Source organism: Lynx canadensis, chromosome C1, assembly GCF_007474595.2.
Source record: "Lynx canadensis isolate LIC74 chromosome C1, mLynCan4.pri.v2, whole genome shotgun sequence".
NCBI lineage: Eukaryota > Metazoa > Chordata > Mammalia > Carnivora > Felidae > Lynx > Lynx canadensis.
The window spans coordinates 26,899,882-26,921,126 of record NC_044310.1 but is presented as its reverse complement, the minus strand read 5'-3'; the positions used below and the strand labels follow the sequence as shown (position 1 = coordinate 26,921,126).

At 41.4% G+C, this 21,245-nt stretch overlaps 1 protein-coding gene across 3 annotated transcripts in view; it reads left to right on the top strand.

Annotated features, from left to right (window-relative positions):
* The window catches only part of KIAA0319L (KIAA0319 like), a 95,504-nt gene that overhangs the window by 21,120 nt on the left and 53,139 nt on the right, over positions 1–21,245 (top strand). For all 3 annotated transcript variants that reach the window (XM_032594256.1, XM_030323783.2, XM_032594257.1), the window contains one exon: positions 8,806–9,335. In XM_032594256.1, coding sequence (XP_032450147.1) covers positions 8,806–9,335 — 530 coding nt within the window. The remainder of the gene's footprint in view (positions 1–8,805; positions 9,336–21,245) is intronic.

Sequence of the window (21,245 nt, the reverse complement as noted above, 5' to 3'; positions counted from 1 at the left end):
AAAGGTACGAGTGAGGTAGAGAGAGTCTGAAATATCCTGTGTGAACCCCCAGGTTGTTTCTTCCCTCACTGAACGGGTTCTCTCCAGCCCAGAGTAATGGTAAGATCTCTAACTGAGGCTTCCAGGTCACCTCACAAAGCAGGGGAAGTGTTTGGGTTATGAAACGTTTCTCTTTTATGCTGCCACATAGTTGTGTAGCTTATGTGACATTCTTCAGGGAGCCATGGAAGCAAAAGAAGACCTTTGCAGGTCAGACCAGTCTTATAGCTCCCTCTCCCCACCCCCACTTTTATCTCCTCTTCTTTCAAAGATCTGGATTTGACCAGAGCTGCTAGCAACAACCAGATAATTAGAATTTTTTGCTGCTTTCCCTTCAACCTTGTAATTCCCATAAATTGCCTTAACCATTTCTCCTGAGTCTAAATCTGTTCCCCCAGATTCCACAGTACCTCTGTGATTTGCCTCACAACTTTCACCATTTGTACCGAGGATGGATAGGCAGCAACCCTGTCATCAGTTCATCATCATAATTTTCCATCCTCTCCTTTTTTCTTGCTAGAAAGTACCTAACCGTTGTGATTTGTGTGAGTCTGACATGACATTCCTGAATAACTCTGTGTTTTTCAACTCACATTTACCACCCTCCCTTCCCAACTTTTTAACTGTGATAAGAATCCATTGCATTATTAAATCCTCTCATACTGAAACTTGTGAGTTAAGATATTAGATAGATCTGGCTTTCTCTTGGAGGAAGACATGGTTTTCCCTCTAGCCTGCAGGCGATGGTTGCTCATTCTTCCATATCCCATGTACCTCTGAATTTGGAGGTGGAACTGATGTCCTCATCATTCGTCACTGTCACTTCTTGAACAGTACTCCTCCAGTGTCATGGAAAAAGTTCTGCTCTTTGAGGTTTATACCACTTCCTACCCTTCCCTAATCATTATTCATCTACCAACCATCATTCACCCCCCTCATTTATTGTGGCATATGGGCCTCATCTCTTTTTGAAGTCTTGTTATCAGCCTGGATGTCTTCAGTATGACCCACCTGATATCAGGCCACCTGGTTTCCTGACAGTTTACTCATGGATTCTTTCAATACTTCATGCATGCACATGTGCATTTATTTGTGCATTTATTCAAAAAGATATTTTGGGGGGTGCCTGGGTGACTCAGTTGGTTAAACATCCAACTTTGGCTCAGGTCATGATCTCATGGTTTGTGAGTTTGAGCTCTGCATCGTGCTCTGTGCTGATAGCTCAGAGCCTGGAACCTGTTTCAGATTCTATGTCTCCCTTTCTCTCTGCCCCTCCCCCACTCACGTGTGTGTGTGTGTGTGTGTGTGTGTGTGTGTGTGTGTGTGTACGTGCACGCACTCTCTCTCAAAAATAAATAAACATTAAAAAAAAAGGTTTGAAAAAGATATTTTGGGGCACCTGCAGTGTAATGTGCCAATCTCATGCTAGAGTTGGAGGTACAGTGGTGAGAGAAAAAAAAACAAAACAGACATGGTCCTGTCATCCTAGGGCTTACAGTGTGGGGTGGGGTGGGGAAGACATTGAGCAGATGATCGCACAAAGAAATGTAATTTTATGTGTTATAATTGTTTTGAAGGAAAGGGGCAACAGGGCCCAAAGAGTGTGTAAGCGGAGAGACCTGACCTGGCATAGAGGCTTCTCTGAAGAAATGATGGCTGTACTGATATCTCATAAGAGGAGTTAACTGGGTAAAGAAGGGAGACAAGAGAGTTCCCACTAGAGAGTGCAGCATGCGCAAAGCCCAGTTAGGAGAGGGAGCATAGTCCATTTGAGGAATGAAAGAAGCCTGGTGAGTTGGAGCACGACAGAGGGAGAGCAATGATACAAGTTGGGGCCAGAAAGGTAGGCATGGTCTAGATCATACAGGATCTTCTTAGGTTATGTCAAGAATTCCGGTTATCAGAGCACCTGGGTGGCTCAGTTGGTTGAGCATCCAACTCTAAATTTCAGTTCACGTCACGATCTCATGGTTTGTGGGTTTAAGCCCTGCATCTGGCTCTGCATTGATGGTGTCGAGCTTGGGATTCTCTCTTGCCCTCTCTCTCTGCTCCTGCCCTGCTCACACTCTCTCTTAAAATTAATAAACATTAAAAAAATTTTTTTTGGTTATCATTCTAAGAGCCTTGGAAAGCCATTGAAATTTCTGTTTATTTAAATTTTTAAAATTTATCTTTCAGAAGATATTACATGTACATTGTACAAATTCAAAAGGTAAAAAAGGGTATTTAGTGAACCGACAAGTCTCTCACTTCAGTCTTTTGAGCTACCTCATTTCCCTACTAAAAGCAACCGTGCCAACTTCTTGACTATTCTTCCAAAAATAGTCTATGCAAATATATGCATAAACATTATATTCTTTCTCTCGCTACACCAATTGTAGCATACTATGCACACTGCTCTGAACTTTTCTTTTTCTACATAACGTACCCTAGATATCACTGCATATTAGTACTGTATAAAGTAGCTTTATTCATCCCCATAACTGCATGGATCGTCTTTAATTTAGTTAACCAGTTCTTATTGAGAAGCTTATAAGTTATTTCCAATATTTTTTTCATTTCAAACAACACACAGTGAATATTTTTGATAGCATGTCACATGTGCGATAGTATACCTGTTCAGTTAATTCCAGGTTTAGCTACCTTTATTCTATAAAGGCTGAATTTCTTTCCTTCAGAGCACTTATGCTGGTTTGCAATCCTGTATTCATTATTATGTCTATTTAATCTAATTTAATCCTACATTCGTTATTGTCTGTTTAATTGTGTCTTCCCCATCTAAATTATAATCTCCATCAAAGCAGTCCTAGCATGAGACAGATGCATTGTAATATTTGTTGAATGGATGAATGAATAAAGAAATAAAGATAATAGGTAGGTGGGAAGAAAACGTGCCTTCTTAATTAAACCTTTGAGCTTATCTTTTACTAGACAGGAACAATTTGCATCTCTGTAAAAATCAAAATCATTTGTAACTTATCAGTCTTCTATAAATTAACATCTAAATTTAGGCTGTACTCATTAGTTAATAGTTCAAACAAAAGTACATTCTTTGGACCAGGGGTTGGCAAACTTTCTTAAAGGGCCAGATAGTAAACATTGTAGGCTTTGTGAGTCTTAAGAAAAAACTCTATTGCAGCTAGTTAACTCTGCCATTGTGGAGCAAAAATAGCCATAGACATTTTATACGTAAATGAGTGTGACTATGTTCCAGTAAAACTTTATTTACAATAAATAGGCAGCAGCCAGAGTTACCCTTTGGGCCATAGTTTGCTGCCCCTGGTTTATTGAATCAGTAGTGATACCCCTTCTTTCATTCCTGATATTGTTAATTTGTGACTGCTGTCTTTTTTTTTTCTTTTTTTTCCTGTCATCAGTCTGACTAGAGCTTTATCAGTTTTGTTGATCTTCCAAACAACCAGATTTTGGTCTCATTGATTTTTTTTTTCTGTTTTTTATTTGTTTTCGTTTCATTGGTTATTCTTATCTTTAGCTTTTCTCTTCTCAGTTTATTTTGAGTATAATTTACCCTTCTAGCTTTTATGATGAAAGCGTAGATCATTGATTAAAAAAATTTCTTTTTTTTGTTTAAAGTTTGGCCTTTTTTTCTCTAGATCATTTGGAATGTGTATAATACATATGTACAAACAAAAAAGCTTCATTTAAAAAAAAATATAAGCCCATCAGACATAGATTTCTGCAACTTTTAAAATTTAAAGTATCATGGGACTCTTTCTGTTGCTGTATATAGATTCTACCTCATTGTTTTCAGTTGCTGCATAGCATTCTAGAGTAACTGTATCTGTGTTGATAGACAGGTAGATTTTTCATATATTTCACCTGTACAAACTATGCTGTAATGAAATTGTCACATGTGAGAAGTTCTTCAGGATAGACGTGCACAGAGTATTTTTGTTACATGTGTAATTTATTGAATGTCTCCCCTTTGATGCTCAGAAGGAATTAACTCGATGTGAATTACCACACTAACTACAATTGGTGGCTCTGTCTTTGTTATGAATTTTCTTATGTTGTTTAAGGACTGAACTTTGGGGAAAAGTCTTCCTACTTTCATTACATTCCTGAGGTTTTCCTCCATATAGATTCTCTGATGTTCAGCAAGGCCTGAGCTGTGTCTGAAAGCTTTCCCATATTTCTTGCAGTAATAGGCTTTTTGTTCAGTATGAATTCTCATATCCAATAAGTTCTTCATAAAGACTTTCACACAGTCATTACACCAGTAGACTTTCTTTTCACTGTGAGTTTTCTGATGTCCAGCAAAGGATATATACCTGAAAGATTTTCCCCATTTATTTCAGTGATAGGGTTTCTCTCTTGTATGTATTCGTTGATGACTAATAAGGGTTGAGCTCTTCCTAAAGGCTTCTCCACATTCATTACAGCAATGTGGTTTCTTACCAGTATGGATTTTCTGATGTGCCACACAGTTAAGTTATCCCTGAAAGCTTTTCATCACATTTATTTTATTTTTTTTTTTAATTTTTTTTTTTTTCAACGTTTATTTATTTTTGGGACAGAGAGAGACAGAGCATGAACGGGGGAGGGGCAGAGAGAGAGGGAGACACAGAATCGGAAACAGGCTCCAGGCTCTGAGCCATCAGCCCAGAGCCCGACGCGGGGCTCGAACTCACGGACCACGAGATCGTGACCTGGCTGAAGTCGGACGCTTAACCGACTGCGCCACCCAGGCGCCCCCCTTTTCATCACATTTAAAAGGCTCTTCTCCACTATGCATTCTCATGATGAGTAAGGCTTGGGTTCTAAGCAAAGGCTTTTTCCACAGTCTTTTCATGTGTAGGGTTTCTGACTGGTATGAATTCTCTGATGACTTTAAAAGGATAAAGTTCATTTTGAAAGCTTTTCTACATTCATTGCATTTATGGGGTTTCTCTCTAGAATGGATTCTCTGACAATTGATAATTGTTGAGTCCTTCTTGAGGATCAGGTTACTTGTTCATGTGAATTTTATGATGATTTAAAGGAAATGAGCTGGGGCACCTGATTCAGTCGGTTGAGCGTCCGACTTTTGATTTTGGCTCAGATCATGATCTCATGGTTCATGAGATCAAGCCCTGCCTCGGGCTCTATACTGACAGTGCAGAGCATGCTTCGGATTCTCTCTCACCCTCTCTCTCGGCTCCTTCCCCACTTGTGCACCCTCTCTGTCTCAAGATAAATAAATAAACTTTAAAACAAAATCTTAAAGGAAATGAGATGAGTTGTTCATAAAGGCTATCCCATATTCTTTTTTTTAACTTTATTTATTTATTTTGAGAGAGAGAGAGAACGTGAGTGGGGGAGGAGCAAAGAGGGGAGAGAGAGAATCCCAAGCAGGCTCTGCACCGCCGACAGCGCAGAGCCCAACGTGGGTCTCAAACTCATGAACCACAAGATCATGACCTGAGCCGAAATCAAGAGTCAGACGCTTAATCAGACTGAGCCACCCAGGTGCCCCACTATCCCACATTCTTTACATTAATGGGTTATCTCACCTGTGTAACTTTTCTGGTGACTGATAACGGAAGAATTATATCTAAAGGCTTTCCCACATTACCGTGCCACATCTCTTTGGAGCTTCTGTGCTCCCATTCCAGGCCTTTATCAATCATGACACTGTATGTTCACTCTTCTAGAGACGATCCTTCAGAAACGTTTTGCTTTAGGACTGATATCTTTGTTTCAAATCAGTACTCCTGGACTGTACTGGCACCTGGCAGAATTTTTCACCCCTCCATCCAGGGCTCTACCCCTTGCTCCAGTGGGTGATTAATTTTGGTTTGAAAAAGAGAAGCCCCTTGGACACCAGATTCCCATAGTTTTCCAGCATCACATCCCTGTACGTATCCACTGAATGGCATCCAGGTGTCTCTGTTCAGTGTGGGTAAAGGTCACAGCCACATGTGTAAATGTAGCTTGGGAGCCCTTTGTCTCCTTAGCTGCTCTTCAGAAAATCCTGATAAACCAATGGTTCTGGAGTCTAGAAGTCCAAAATCAAGGGTTGGTTCCTTTTGAGTCTCTGCATAGAGCCCTTCCTCAACTCTTCTTAGCTTCTAGTGGTCACTGCCAGTCATTGGTGTTCCTTGGTTTGTAGCTGTATCTCTCCAGTCTCTGCCTCTGTCATCACATGGCCTTCTCCTTGTGTGTCTCTCTAGATTATTGATTTTAGACTTTTCTTATTTTCTAAATACGCATCTAAAACTGTAAATGCTCCCTCTAAATGCTACATTAACTGCATCCCATGAATTTTTATATGTTATGTTTTCATTTTCATTCAGTTCAAAATATATTCTAATTTCCCTCATGTGATCTCAACCTACACTTGGGGTAAATTAGTGGTCAGTCAAAGATGAAAAGGGACCATTATCCAGTTGTCGGGAGCTCTTTATCTGTGTAGCTTCCTCCTTTCTGGTTGTTTGTTCCAAAATTCTTGCTATCACAGTCACCTCAAACTCTGTTTCCTCAGTGCAGCAAGTCTGCCCTAGTCTGCTTGGGCTCTCTCCTTCCCTGTGCCACCATCTGGAGCATGATGCTGTACGGAAAGCCCTGGTGGTCACAGGGCTCACCTTGTTTGTTTCCTTTCTCTCTGGGATCACATACCTGTTGTTCATGGTCTAAAAACAATTGTTCCATGTATTTTGTCTAGCGTTCTAGCTACTCATGGTGGGAGGGCAAGTCCTATGGCAGTTTCTCCTGCAGGAGCAAAAGTGGAGGTCACGGTACATATTAAAAATTAAATGAAATAGTGGCTTATAGAAAAGTGCAGGTTATTTCATCTGTGTGGACCTCTTCACTAGGTTAAATATGAGAGAATTACTCTGGGAAGAATGAGGGAAAGTTGATATAAAGGTGACTGACAGTGGTTACTGAGGTAACAATTTATTGATTTCAACACAGTCTGTGTACTTAGCTGTTAACCAAGATTCATACCATTGGTTACTGTGTGGGAAGGTGGATGAGGATATGAGGGGTATTTCTGTAGCTCTTGGTAGCTTCATTTTTTTCATAGTTGCTATTTCTTCATTTTTCTTAAGGAAGTTCTATTTTTTCTAGGTTTCTAAATTGCCTTGTCTGATGTTAGGTTCGTGCCAATGTCTGTCTCTTTTCTTTTAATGAACAATGGCAGATTGGCTTCCATAGCGCCTGCTCAGTCATCCAGAAGCTTGCCTTTATTTTCCTTATATCTCTCAGTTGACTGGTGTTCACATTTAGTCTGCTGGACGTTTTGTAAGTATTTCCTGGGAGTCAAGTTGGCTTTGGCTGATTCTTCTTCTTTTTTTTTTTTTTTTAAGTTTATTTATTTATTTTGAGAGAGACAGAGACAAGCAGGGGAAGTGCAGAGAGAGAGAGGGAGAGAGAGAATCCCAAGCAGGCCCCGCACCTTCAGCGTGGAGCCCAGCATGGGGCTCGAACCCACGAACCGTAAAATCATGACCTGAGCTGAAACCAAGAGTCGGCTGCCTAACCGACTGAGCCACCCAGGTGCCCTGACTTTGGCTGATTATTCCATTGTTGCTCTGGTTAGTCATAGCCCTTTTTCAGTTATGTGTATGTGCAGACATGATTATCCATCTCTTCAGTGTTTTGGTTCTACTGCATATTTTCTGTGTGTAATTTCAAGATATTTTGTGTTCTAACCCCAGGGCCAGAGCTAGGGTGAAGAAAGAGACACATAAGGCACAAAATTGAAGGAGTTGCTCACTCTCAAGGTTGGGTAAGCCAACTCTGTACTTACATGACTCTGAGAATATATTCCTTCTTAAGTTTTGTGCCTGAGGCATCGATCTTGCCTCACCCTGGTTCTGGCCCTGTATAACCCTGACCATAGTTGGGTACAGATACCTATATAACTAAGACCTTAAAATGAGCTCTGTATAATAGCTTTCATTTAGAACATGCTTTGACTTTACTTCATCTAATAAAACAGAAGTGAGGTAATATTTCAGGAGAATTAATGCCATGCCTAAAGTAATTCAGTAGCCCAAAAGTTTATCCATAAGCAACAGTAACCAGAATTTTGAACCATGTTATTTATGTTAACCACACTAGGTCACTGTTGTACTTCTGTTCCTTTGTTTCTTATCATGACATGGCTTGTCAGTAGGAAGTTCATTCTAGCAGAATACCTCTCATGATTAAACTTTTTGGTAATCTGACTACTGATCAGCTCTGGTTGATACCATGATATGCAAAACCACCTGACTCTGGCAAACAGTTGGTTAGAAAATGGATGAACCTGTAACCTGTTGGAGGTGAAGAATACTCCGTTTGTGTTGCTGCCAGTTCAGTGGGTGGGGGTGGGGGTGGGGGGACTATTCCATCCTGTTCCACTACCTGTTCTTCTGGTCCCATAGTGCTTGCACTGTCCCTGAGAAAGGCCAGGACATGAGTGGAAGGTCAAGTGGTGGGACTCTGCCCCTTCCACCCCTCCATACACTTCCACCAGAATAGCTATTTTGTTTGTCTTGCTTTTTTCATGAACTGGAATTCTGTATGAAAGGTCTATGTGGAAGGGACTCATTGAGAAGGGGAACCACCGATGAATGTGGAACAGTACTTCTATAAGCTAAAGTATCCTGAGCCAAAAAACACTCTATTTTGCTTCTTCTGTTTCACTTACTAGACAGCTTTCCCACCTTCTTAAAAACCAGTATTCAAAATAGCCTTAAATGTTGGTGTTCGGGGCACTTTACAGATCAGTAGTGTGTTTTTATTACCTCTTAAAATGTTTTCATTCCTTGTTTTTAGATGCCAGTGAGAGCAGGTGCCAGCATGAGAAGACAGAATTTGGAGTTGGCCTGAGATCTGGGGGAGAAAATCACCTCCGGCTTCTTGAAGGAACCCCCTCTCTCCAGTTGTGTTGGGCTGCTTGCTGCCAGGATTCTGCCTGCCATGCCTTTTGGTGGTTAGAAGGGATGTGCATTCAGGCAGACTGCAGCAGGCCCCGGAGCTGCCAGACTTTCAGGACAGACTCTTCCAATTCCATGCTGGTGTTTTTTAAAAAATTCCAAACTGCAGATGGTTTGGGCTATCCACCTGAAGAAGATGAACCACATATTCTGGGGCTAGGTTGGAGCAGGGTATCTTGGAGGAGACAGAATCCACCCAGAGCTCCACTCAGACCCACTGTATCTTCTAGTGACCAGCAGAGCTTAATCAGGAAGCTTCGGAAGAGAGATAGTCCCAGTGAAGAAGTAGCTACACATACAGTGACACAGCATTCTAAAATGAATGACTCCAAGGAAGTAGGTGATCTGAATACCAGTGGTTCTGCAGAGGTAAGCATATTATGAATAAGGAGCAGAGAAACTGTTAAATCTGCTTTCACATTTGGCACACATGAGCAGTGAAGCTGGTGCTTGTGGGAAGCACTCTATGCTGAGGAATATATGTATAAAGCTGCTTGGTGTCATCTTTGTGGGTGCAGCCCAGATGTTACAAGCATAGTTGGACCTTAGAGATGTTCACTGCATTACAAGTCTGACCATTGTTTTGGTAGCAGCAGAAATCTGCTCATTATCTAGTCTAAGCTGGTTCTTGGCTACAGGTAAGTGCAGTTGTGTGGTGTCCGTTTTCACCAACAATTCTGCAGTATTTTCTGCCAGGTTGCAAAACACTTGATTGACATGGTTGCATTCAAGCTGTCCTCCCTCTTCCCCATCTCCCACGTACAAATACATTTCCTTATGGGGTAGTTTCTATTCCAGTCTGAAGTGCCATTCCTGGCACCACAGACTAAGACCCGACTTACTGAGCTGGGGAGCCAGAGCTGGCCATTAGCCAAGAGGTTTCTGGGGTGACTTCTTACCAAGCTTTGTATGCCAAGGGAGATACCACCAGTAGAGTTTATTCTGCTTGTTATGTTTCTTCATTGTTGATCTTCCTGGGCAAATGATTAAAAGGAATGACTCACTCTGTGCTCAGCCTCCCTTGATTGCTGTGACTTATTTTTGTATTTGTTTTGTCCTAGTTGTTTCTACCAAGTTGAAGCCAGAGTGGGGAAGCTACTACATGCCAGGCACTATGTGTGCTAATCGTCGTACAATGTCATTTTGTTTGATTTTCATAGCAATATTCCCAAATTGGTATTATTAGCCCTGTTTTACCAGTGAGGAAACTGGGGCCCAAAGAGGTTAAACAGTTTGATTGTGTAGCTAATGAATAACAAACCTAGGATTGGAATGCAGATTTAATATTAGGAAAAAACCTTTCAGTGCAATATTAGAGATACAGTCTTAGGTTTAATATGCCCCGTAAACATTAGACATCTGTTTTTAATGTCAGATACTTTACTAAGCACTAGAGATAGAAAGTGAGCAAGATGTGGTCCATGCCCTCAGGGAGTTTACAGTGTAGTGGAGACTCAGACACAAAGGTTGGGTATTTATAATAGTGTGTAACTATTGCATTAGTAGAGTTATATATACAATACAGTAGGAACAGAAAAGAGGAAGTGATTCATTTGAACAGGCAGGTGGTATGTATATGCAGGGAAGACTTCACAGAAATGTTTCATTTATTATTATTTTTAATTAAAAACATTTTTTGTTACTTTTGAGAGAGAGAGCACGCGTGCGTGCACATGAGTGGGGGAGGGGCAGAGAGAGAGGGAGACACAGAATCTGAAGCAGGCTCCAAGCTCTGAGCTGTCTGTACAAAGCCCGACTTGGGGCTTAAACCCATGAACTGTGAGATCATTTCCTGAACTGAAGTTGGATGCTTAACTGACTGAGCCACTCAGGTGCCCCAGAAATGTTTATTTTATTTCTTTTTTCTCTTTAAGCATTTATTACCTACACTAGATTATAATCCTCTTTTTAAAAATGTTAATTCCGGTGTGGTTAACATACAGTGTTATAGTAGTTTCAGGTGTACAATATAGTGATTCAACAGTTCCATATATTATCCAGTGCTCATCAAGATAAGTATACTCTTAATCCTGCTCACCTATTTCACCTATGCCCCCCACCCACCTCCCCTCTGGTAACCATCTTTAGTATATTTCTTGAAGGATGTGTAGGATTTCACTGGGGACAGAGGCACAGTGCATGCAAAGGCTCAGTCATTTGGCAAATACTTTTTGCACATTTCCTGTGTGCAAGGTATTATACTAAGCTAGGCACTGGGGATATTATAGTAAGTGAGATAGACAGGATTTCTCCCCCAACAGAGCTTATGCTCTGGCAAGGAAAACAGACATTATGTTTGTAATACTTAAATAATTATAAGCTTAATATGGGTTTAAGAGGATAAGTGCAGAGTGCTGGAAGAGCATCTAACAGGAACCTAATTGAGACTAAGGGATATGGTTAGGTACTTTAAGTAAAGAAAGTTTAAGTTGAGACTTGATGTAGAAGGAGTTTGGAAAAGAAGCAAAGTATTTCAGGCAGAGAGCTAACAATTTCAAAGTTTGTTAGGTGCCCTAGAGCGTGGCAAGATCAAGAAGTTGAGAGAGGCTGGTCTTGTTCAACGTAGAAAGCCAAAGGTGAAAAAGGAGGGTTGTGAGCTGTGGAGAGCCTTAAGGCCTTCTTAAGATTTTGGTCTTTATCTTCAGGTCAGTGAGAAGTCATTAAAGAATTTTAAGTAGGGGAGGGGCACCTGGGTGGCTCAGTCGGTTAAGCGGCCAACTTAGGCTTACGTCATGATCTCACAGTTCGTGAGTTCAGGCCCCTCATTGGGCTCTGTGCTGACAGCTCAGAGCCTAGAGCCTGCTTCGGATTCTGTGTCTCCCTCTCTGTCTGCTCCTCTTCTGCTCATGCTCATGCTCTCTCTCTCTCTCTCTCTCTCAAAAATAAATAAACATTTAAAAAAATTTTAAGGAATTTTAAGTAGGGGATAACTTGATCAGATGTGTTGCTGTGTGGTGAATAGATTGGAGAGAGGCAAGAATGTACTTGGAGCAAGCAATCTCATAGGCTCTTCAAGGCAAGGGAACCATTGTACTAGAGAAAGGTTGAAAATACAGGAAAGGGAATAAACAACAAATAATTCCATAAACGGTGGTTCACAAACCTTAGCATACATCAGAATCACCTGGAGGCCTTGTTGAAAACAGTTTGGCCCTAATTCCAGAGTTTCTGATTTAGTAGGTCTAGAGTGAGGCCTGAGAATTTGCATTTGTGACAAGTTCTGGAGAGGCCAGTGCTGCTGGTCTGAGAAACGCACATTGAGAACTAGTGTCTTACAGGGTGAGTGCGTTTGAATCCTGAGCACAGAGGACCAAGATTAGCCTTAAGCAGGAGGAGATATCTCCTTCATGATGATAGGAAGGAAGAAATAGGTGAATATAGGTGTAGCAAAGGTGGGTTTGTAGGTTCAGTAGAAGGAAATTGTGGTAGTTCTAATCTCATGCCTGTTTTTCTGAAGTGGGGTAGATTATTTGCTGAGAGTAGAAGCAGAGGTAGGTGGAATGGGCATAGGTAGGTAGTAGGCAGGAAAATCAGAGGTTTGGAGAGAGTGGTAAAGGTCTGAAACAGCCATTAGGAAGGCTGGGAGAAGGCCAAGCAGTAAGGAAATAGACTGCTGGTAGCACTGAACATGGAGACTACGAATTTATAACAGTGGTACTGACGTCTGCAGGTGTGTGAGTCTCCTCAGCAGCTCTCAGCAACCCTGTCAAGAAAAGGCAGTTTGATAGGTTGATTTACCCAAGATTGGAACTTTGCCAATCTTGCATAGAAGGAAATAGGGATGTGGAAGTCGAGGTTATTGTCAAGAGAGTGGATTAGGAAGATAGAAAAAGAGGCAAATAAATATAAGAGGGGCTAACTGACAGAGATATGATAGACGAGTTTGGCATTTACAGTTTTCCATGATGAGAGACAGACACAGGAGGCACAACTAAGTGTGTGTCCTGTAAAACTGGAGGTAGTCATCAGAGGATGGCATATATTTGTAAGATTATTTATTTTGATGGGGGGGGGGAGGGAACAAGCAGGAGATGGACAGAGAGGGAGAGAAAATCCGAAGCAGGTGCCATGCTCATCGCAGAGCCCAATGCAGGGCTTGATCCCAACTCGGGGCTTGATCCCATGACTATGAGATCATGACCTGTGCCGAAATTGAGTTGGCCGTTTAACTGACTGAGCCACCCAAGTACCCCAAGGATGGGATATTTGAATCTAAGTTATTGGAGGTGGAGAAGTTCTGGCAACTACTATATCTAGGGTATAGTTGTGGAAGAGAGTTGCTGGGGTAGAGTAGACAAGGAGCTCAAAGAACTCAGGAAGCTCAAAATACATGTTACATGAGTTATCCATATAGACACTGAGATAGACTTTTATGATGATGATGATGATGATAGCAATAGCTACTGTTTCCTGAGTGAGCACTTACTGTGTACCAGATACCATTCTGAACCCTTGATGTATTTTTAACTCTTTTAATCCATACAACAACTCCTATGAAGTACTATTAACCATCTCTATTTTATAAACGAGGAAACTCGGGAAGAGAGAGGTTAAGGAACATGGTCAAGGCAATATAGCTTGTATATGGTAGTACCAGGATTTGAACCCAGGCACTCTGATTCTATCCAGAGTCTGTCCTCTTAACCCTGTTACTGTTTAGGCAGTAAAGAGGAATTTCGAGAGCCAGACGTCAAAGCCCTCAGAAAAACAGAAGGAGTAGTGAGGCATTTGGGAGAGGACAGTATGGTAAGGGTTGAATTGCAGCAAGATGGCAGAGGAGAGAGGTTTTACAAAAAAGATAGAAGAGTAATGGTCTGCAAAGGGCATTGGGAAGGGGAGCAAATGAAATACTAACCTGCCTTCAGTTGTGACATATGGGAGAGTAAGGAGCCCTTGTATTGCAGAGATACCTGGGAAATAGTATCCTTAGGGAAGGGCATGCTCACAGTTAAGAATAGGTGCTCAAGGACCCTTTTATGGGCATGTGACCTGTGCAGTTGTACAAGTCCACACACTTAGGCCCTGTTCTCAGTTTGATGCATTGCTGTCATTGTCTTGAAATTCTTAATAGTTTTTCAATAAGGGACCCCACATTTTCATTTTGCACTGTATCCTGCGTATTATGTAGTATATCCTGCAGGAGGTATAGGGAATAACACATGAAATGATGAGCTTCTAGGTGATTTTTGATCATGGAATAGAAATTCTAGGTGATTACGTGGAATGTTTGGTAGAAAGAAAAGGAAGTTAGGTCTCACAGGAGAGGAAGTGTAGGTAATTTAGGGAAAACAGTTGTGGTATAGTAAATGTTTAACAACTGGGTCCCTCCCTCCCCTCAAAGCCCCCAAAACAAGCCCTGAGTTGTAGATGTTGTCAGTTTCCATGGTGTAAATACAGCCACCATGACCATTTTGGAACTTCTAACATGAGTTGGGAGAGATGTGCACAGTCAGGTCAGATGAGCCAGCTCCAGCACACTTCCGATAACTGTGATCAGTAAAATGAGAAGTAGACCAATGAAACAAGAAATACGGTAGATGTAGGCCTGGCAGTGTCCTGGAAGAGGGTAAAAACTCAAATTTGGGCCTTAGAGAATTCAGGTGTACCTTGGAAGGAAGATCCTGGGGTTGTGTTGCTGGGGAGTACTTTTTCTTCTTGTTTGCCTGCAGTGGACAGTAGCAATAAATTGCTGCTAAGGAATGGGATCTGGAGCTTTAGGGTCTAAAACAGAGAGTGGGTGGACATGGGGGGGAGGAATATTGAACTTGAACTATGAGCCGCAAGAGTAGGAGGGGGCCTTTGTGCAATGTTGCACAGAGGCATTTATATAGGTTGGCATCACTTGCTGAGAACTGTAAGCATTGTAAAATAATAGGGCAAAGTGAAGTCTTCAGTTCCAGACATTATGTTTGACCTTATATGCCATTCATAGGAGCTTGAGGCCTTGGATAGTTCTGGAAGGGTGGTAGAATCACCTTGCGCATTCAGAATGGTTAACTGGTAGGCATTTCTTTTAGGAGAGTACTTGCAGTTCAAACTTGTGCTTAATGCACTGGGGAAAGGGAAGGAAGTGTATACGCTGCAGATCTTCTTCTAATTAGGGATGGCTGGCTAGCAGTACTAGTTTCTAGTTTGTACTGTTGGCATTAAGGTAGGTCAAGCAACTCTGCATCCAAAGTGGTAAGAAATTGTATCATAAATTGCTCTCGTCTTGCCTGAAATGCCTGCAGAGCTGTGAAGGCATTGGGTTGTTAGTAGCATTCTTCATTCTTTTGGAGACATACAAATATTGTATCTAAGAGCTGGTATTGTGGGCCTTTTGCAATTCCAAAAATGGAAAGGAATGTCACCAATTTATTCCCCTTTATCACCTTAAAGAAGGAGAGGCTTGTACTGCTTGGTTTAAGTGCTGTGTCCTTTCTGTGCGGTGAATTGTCTCTGAATTGTCAGCAGGAGGAGAATGAAGGCTTATTGCAGTTCAGCCACTGGCAGTTAATTGCTGCCAGGCCTGCTTTGTGAAATGAGGAGAGGAATGTTCTCTGAGCCCAGGAAATGAAGGTACAGTTAGGTATCCCCACATGGAAGGTTTGGCTGTAGGAAAACTGAGGCGCCCCTTTCTCTGCCACCACCATCATTTCATCCCCTGTAAGCCAGTGCCTTTCTGTGGGACAAATATCTGAGAGGATAAATGAGTCAAGCCTTTGGGCACCTCTCTGCTGCCTTTTTTACTGAGGAAAATTCTTGTGCTGACTCTACATCTTACCAGCAGATAGAGGTGTGGGGTGTGGGCAGCGACACAGAAGAGCCTTGCATAACCGAGTACGAAACCCGGCAGTTCTGTCTCCCTTTGTCCCATGTTTTGGTTTGGTTTGGTTTGGTTTTCAGGGTTTTTTCTTGATCACTTTGTTTTGATTTTTATTTACTTTTTATTTTTTTGTTAAATTTTTTTTAATGTTTACTTATTTTTGAGAGAGAGAGAGAGAGAGAGAGAAAGAGACCAAGTGTGAGCAGGGGGAGGGACAGAGAGAGAGAGGGAACACAGAATCTGAAACAGGCTCCAGGTTCTGTCAGCACAGAGCCCAGTGTGGGGCTTGAGCTCACTATCTGTGAAATTGTGACCTGAGCCAAAGTCAGACATTTAACCAACTGAGCCAACAAAGTGCCCCAACTTCGTTATGATTTAAAAAAAATCTCTCCTGGGGTGCCTGGGTGGCTCAGTGGGTTGGGTGGCCAACTTCGGCTCAGGTCATGATCTCACAGTCTGTGAGTCCGTGAGTTTGAGCCCCGCGTCAGGCTCTGTGCTGACAGCTCAGAGCCTGGAGCCTGCTTCGAGTTCTGTATCTCCCTCTCTGCACCTCCCCACTCGCACTCTGTCTCTCTCTCTCTCAAAAATAAATAAACATTAAAAAAATAAAAACTAAAAAATCTTCCCTATAATCCTTTAGGGTTGTGAAATTTTTGCCAAGGGTTCATTTATTCTTCTGGCTATTATTTCCTGACATATTTGGAATTCCTAAGGGCCAGGCCTAGTTTCCCTCAGATTCTCATTCTCTGTTATCTGGGCAGCGGACAGGCCAATAACTTTTACCAAAAATTGTTTAGCCTCAGGCCCCCTTCCAGCCCCCTGGCCTGGATAAGTTGTATGACTTTGCTACCCCTCAGTGACCAAGGCCCTTCTAGTACTGTCTGGGTGCACACATATGCACTAAATGCCCCCTTCCCCACCACCATTCTAACCTTACATTACTGGCTTATTGCATTGAAAGAAAAACTGGGTAGCCTGTGCCCTTGTTGTGTGTGGGTGTGCAGAAATCCCTGCAACTGTACTGTTCTTTTCTCAAAAGTATTAGTGCCTGAACTAGAATACCCTTTCCTTTTTCCTCCCCCCCCCCTTAACTGCTCCCTTTCTCCTCTCATCTCCTAAATTTTCTGGTTCTTTCATCAGCTTATCTTTTTTTTTTTTTTTAATCTATTTCACTATATGAAGTGAATTTAAAAATGTGTTTGTTGGCTACTTTGTTTAAGGTTTTTTTTTTATTTTTAAGTCTCTATACCCAACATGAGGCTTGAACCTACAACCCTGAGATCAAGAGTCACATGCTCCACTGACTGATCCAGCCAGGTACCCCTGTTGGCTACTTTGCTAAGTTAACTTAGGATGCAGGCAGTGGTGAAGGTTTTGGTGTGGATGGGTTAATAGAGCGTTGCTAATTGGCACACCTTGAGCCTTGGGAAGAAAGTCTCAAAACCAGCCATCTCTTAGCCAACACCCTTATCATCCCTCTCCCTTTCTCTCTTCATGGTGGTCTTAGTTTCTCCAAGGAGACTATGAGAAGACATAACTTTGTAACTAACTGCTGCAAAAGTAAACCCTGCCCTGTTCTCCAGCCTCAGCTTTAGTTGCTGAGAACTGGGTTGGTATGTCTTTAAACCCCACTGGCTTTGCTATTGTAGGAAGACTGTCTTCTAGTAGGATTTTTTGTTAATGACAATGATAGTTTTTGTTTTATTTTAATACAGTTGTGTCTCAAATCAAAATGTGTTGAAAGTTCAATTTCTATGAACCATTCGTTCTTTTTTATTAAGTAGTCACCAGGGTGGCATGCGTATTACCAAGGAGGGCCCCCTACTTGGACTGTGATGATATGGCCTGGATAAGTGTGAACATCCTGTGTGGGTCCTGCAGGCTCCTGATACTCAAAACCGAACAGCTCATGGTGGAAGTTTTTCGGGTCGTCTGGAATTATGATATTAATCACTGGGCTGGCTTGTTTGATGAGGGGAAGGCAGTCCCAACTAGGCCTGGGGAGAAAGCAGAAGGAAGAAGTGGGAGAAGGAGTGAGAGAGAAATGGCGAAAGAGAATGTGAATAGAAGCCTCTCATCATTCTGAATAAAGCTTCTTTGAAGATGAAATAGGTGTATGCACCTGGGGCATGATTATATGACTTACGGTTAGTTCAGAATTAGGTTGGTTTTTATTTCTGTCAAGTGCCAGAAAAAAATTGCGTAAGGAAATTTCACCCAAATCTCAACCCTATATCATCCTCTACAAATTTTTAGTATTACTTCATAGTTTCTGAAGTAAAATGATTTGCTTCATATCTCCTCTTCCTGCTTTTTAAAAATTTAATAATAATAAATAATAAACAAATTCTTTAAAAATAAAAATCTGCCTGCCTTGCTTAAAAGGATTTATACTCTTCTATTTCTGGGAATCTGTTCTAAAGCAGCAATTCCTAAATAAAGAAAGAGCTTCATACACAATGATAAGATGCTATTTAATTAAAAAATGGGAGCAGTCTGTCTAATAAGGGGAAAGTTGAAGTTGTTCAGCCATTAAAAATATATTTTTGATTAGGGGAGCCTGGGTGGCTCAGTTGGTTAAGCGTCCGACTTCGGCTCAGGTCATGATCTCACAGTTTGTGAGTTCGAGCCCTGCGTCGGGCTCTGTGCTGACAGCTCAGAGCCTGGAGCCTGCCTCAGATTCTGTGTCTCCCTCTCTCTCTGCCCCTCCCCTGCTCATGCTCTGTCTCTCTCTGTCTCAAAAATAAATAAAAACATTAAAAAAATTAAAATATATATATATTTTTGGTTATATGAATGGCTTTTCTGAACTTCCTCTGCTTTCCACGTCAGCCACACAGAATGCTTGCTCTTCTGTGGATACCATACTTTTTTTTTTTTTTAAGGAATTTTTATTTATTTTAACTTTTTATTTATTTTTATTTATTTATTTATTTATTTATTTATTTTTTAAATATATGAAATTTATTGTCAAATTGGTTTCCATACAACACCCAGTGCTCATCCCAAAAGGTGCCCTCCTCAATACCATCACCCACCCTCCCCTCCCTCCCACCCATCTTTTTATTTTTTTTATATATTTTTTAATTTTATTTTTTTAATTTACATCCAAATTAGCATATAGTGCAACAGTGATTTCAGGAGTAGATTCCTTATCTGCCCCTTACCCATTTAGCCCATCCCCCATCCCACAATTCCTCCAGTAACCCTCTGTTTGTTCTCCATATTTAAAAGTCTCTTATGTTTTGTCCCCCTCCCTGGTTTTATATTATTTTTGCTTCCCTTCCCTTATATTCATCTGTTCTGTGTCTTAAAGTCCTCATATGAGTGAAGTCATGATATTTGTTTTTCTCTGATTAATTTCACTTATCCTAATACCCTCTAGTTCCATCCATGTAGTTGCAAATGGCAAGATTTCACTGTTTTTGATTGCTGAGTAATACTCCATTGTATATATATACCACATCTTCCTTATCCATTCATCCATCGATGGACATTTGGGCTCTTTTCATACTTTGGCTATTGTCTATAGTGCTGCTATAAACTTTGGGGTGCGTGTGCCCCTTCGAAACAGCACTCCTGTGTCCTTAGGATAAATACCTAGCAGTGCAATTGCTGCGTCATAGGATAGTTCTATTTTTAATTTTTTGAGGAACCTCCATACTGTTTTCCAGAGTGGCTGCACCAGTTTGCATTCCCACCAGAAGTGCAAAAGAGTTCCCCTTTCTCCACATCCTCACCAACATCTGTTGTTGCCTGAGTTGTTAATGTTAGCCGTTCTGACAGGTGTGAGGTGGTATCTCATTGTGGTTTTGATTTGTATTTCCCTGATGATGAGTGATGTTGAGCATTTTTTCATGTGTTGGTTGGCCATCTGGATGTCTGCTTTGGAGAAGTGTCTATTCATGTCTTTGCCCATTTCTTCACTGGATTATTTGTTTTTTGGGTGTTGAGCTTGATAAGTTCTTTATAGATTTTGGATACTAACCCTTTATCTGATATGTCGTTTGCAAATATCTTCTCCCATTCTGTTGGTTGCCTTTTAGCTTTGCTGATTGTTTCCTTTGCTGTGCAGAAGCTTTTTATTTTGATGAGGTAGGTCCCAATAGTTCATTTTTGCTTTTGTTTCCCTTGCCTCCGGAGACATGTTGAGTAAGAAGTTGCTGCGGCCAAGGTCAAAGAGGTTTTTGCCTGCTTTCTCCTTGAGGATTTTGATGGCTTCCTGTCTTACATTTAGGTCTTTCCTCCATTTTGAGTTTATTTTTGTGTATTGTGTAAGAAAGTGGTCCAGGTTCATTTTTCTGCATGCCGCTGTCCAGTTTTCCCAGCCCCACTTGCTGAAGAGACTGTCTTTATTCCATTGGCTCTTCTTTCTTGCTTAGTCAAAGATTAGTTGGCCGTACGTTTGTGAGTCCATTTCTATTCTGTTCCATTGATCTGAGTGTCTGTTTTTGTTCCATGTGAATACTATACTTTTTTTTTTTTTTTTAATTTTTTTTTAATGTTTATTTATTTTTGAGACAAGGAGAGACAGAGCATGAACGGGGGAGGGTCAGAGAGAGAGGGAGACACAGAATCTGAAACAGGCTCCAGGCTCTGAGCTGTCAGCACAGAGCCCGACGCGGGGCTCAAACTCAGAGTGTGAGATCGTGACCTGAGCCGAAGTCGGCCGCTTAACCGACTGAGCCACCCAGGCGCCCCTATGAATACTATACTTTTAAAAAACAGCTTTCTTGAAGTGTAATTGACATAAACTGTATGTACATGTTTAAAGTGTATAATTTGTTTTAACAAAAATATACCTATAAAACCATCCCCACAAAAAAGGTAATGAACATATCCATTACGTCCCAAAGTTTCCTCCTGTCCCTTTATAATCTGTCCTTCCTTCTCCCTCCCTTACCCCAGGGCAACCACTGATCTGCTTTAGGTTATTATAGATTTTCCAGAATTTTTATATAAATGGAATCATACATTATGTACTCTTTTTTTTTTTTTTTTTTAATTTTTTTTTCAACGTTTATTTATTTTTGGGACAGAGAGAGACAGAGCATGAACGGGGAGGGGCAGAGAGAGAGGGAGACACAGAATCAGAAACAGGCTCCAGGCTCCGAGCCATCAGCCCAGAGCCTGACGCGGGGCTCGAACTCACGGACCGCGAGATCGTGACCTGGCTGAAGTCGGACGCCTAACCGACTGCGCCACCCAGGCGCCCCCATTATGTACTCTTTTTAACGACTTTATTGAGGAGGCCATAAAATTCACTCCTTGTAAGCATACAGTTTTGTGATTTTATTAAGCATAGAGTTGTGCATTATCACCACCATCCAGTTTAACATTTCTGTCACCCCAAAAACTTCCCTTGTGCCATCCCCACTCTCACTCTTAGCCCCAGGCATCCACTAATCTCTTTAAATTTGCCTTGTCTGGACTTTTCATATAAATGAGCCATGCAATATGTAGTCTTTTGAGTC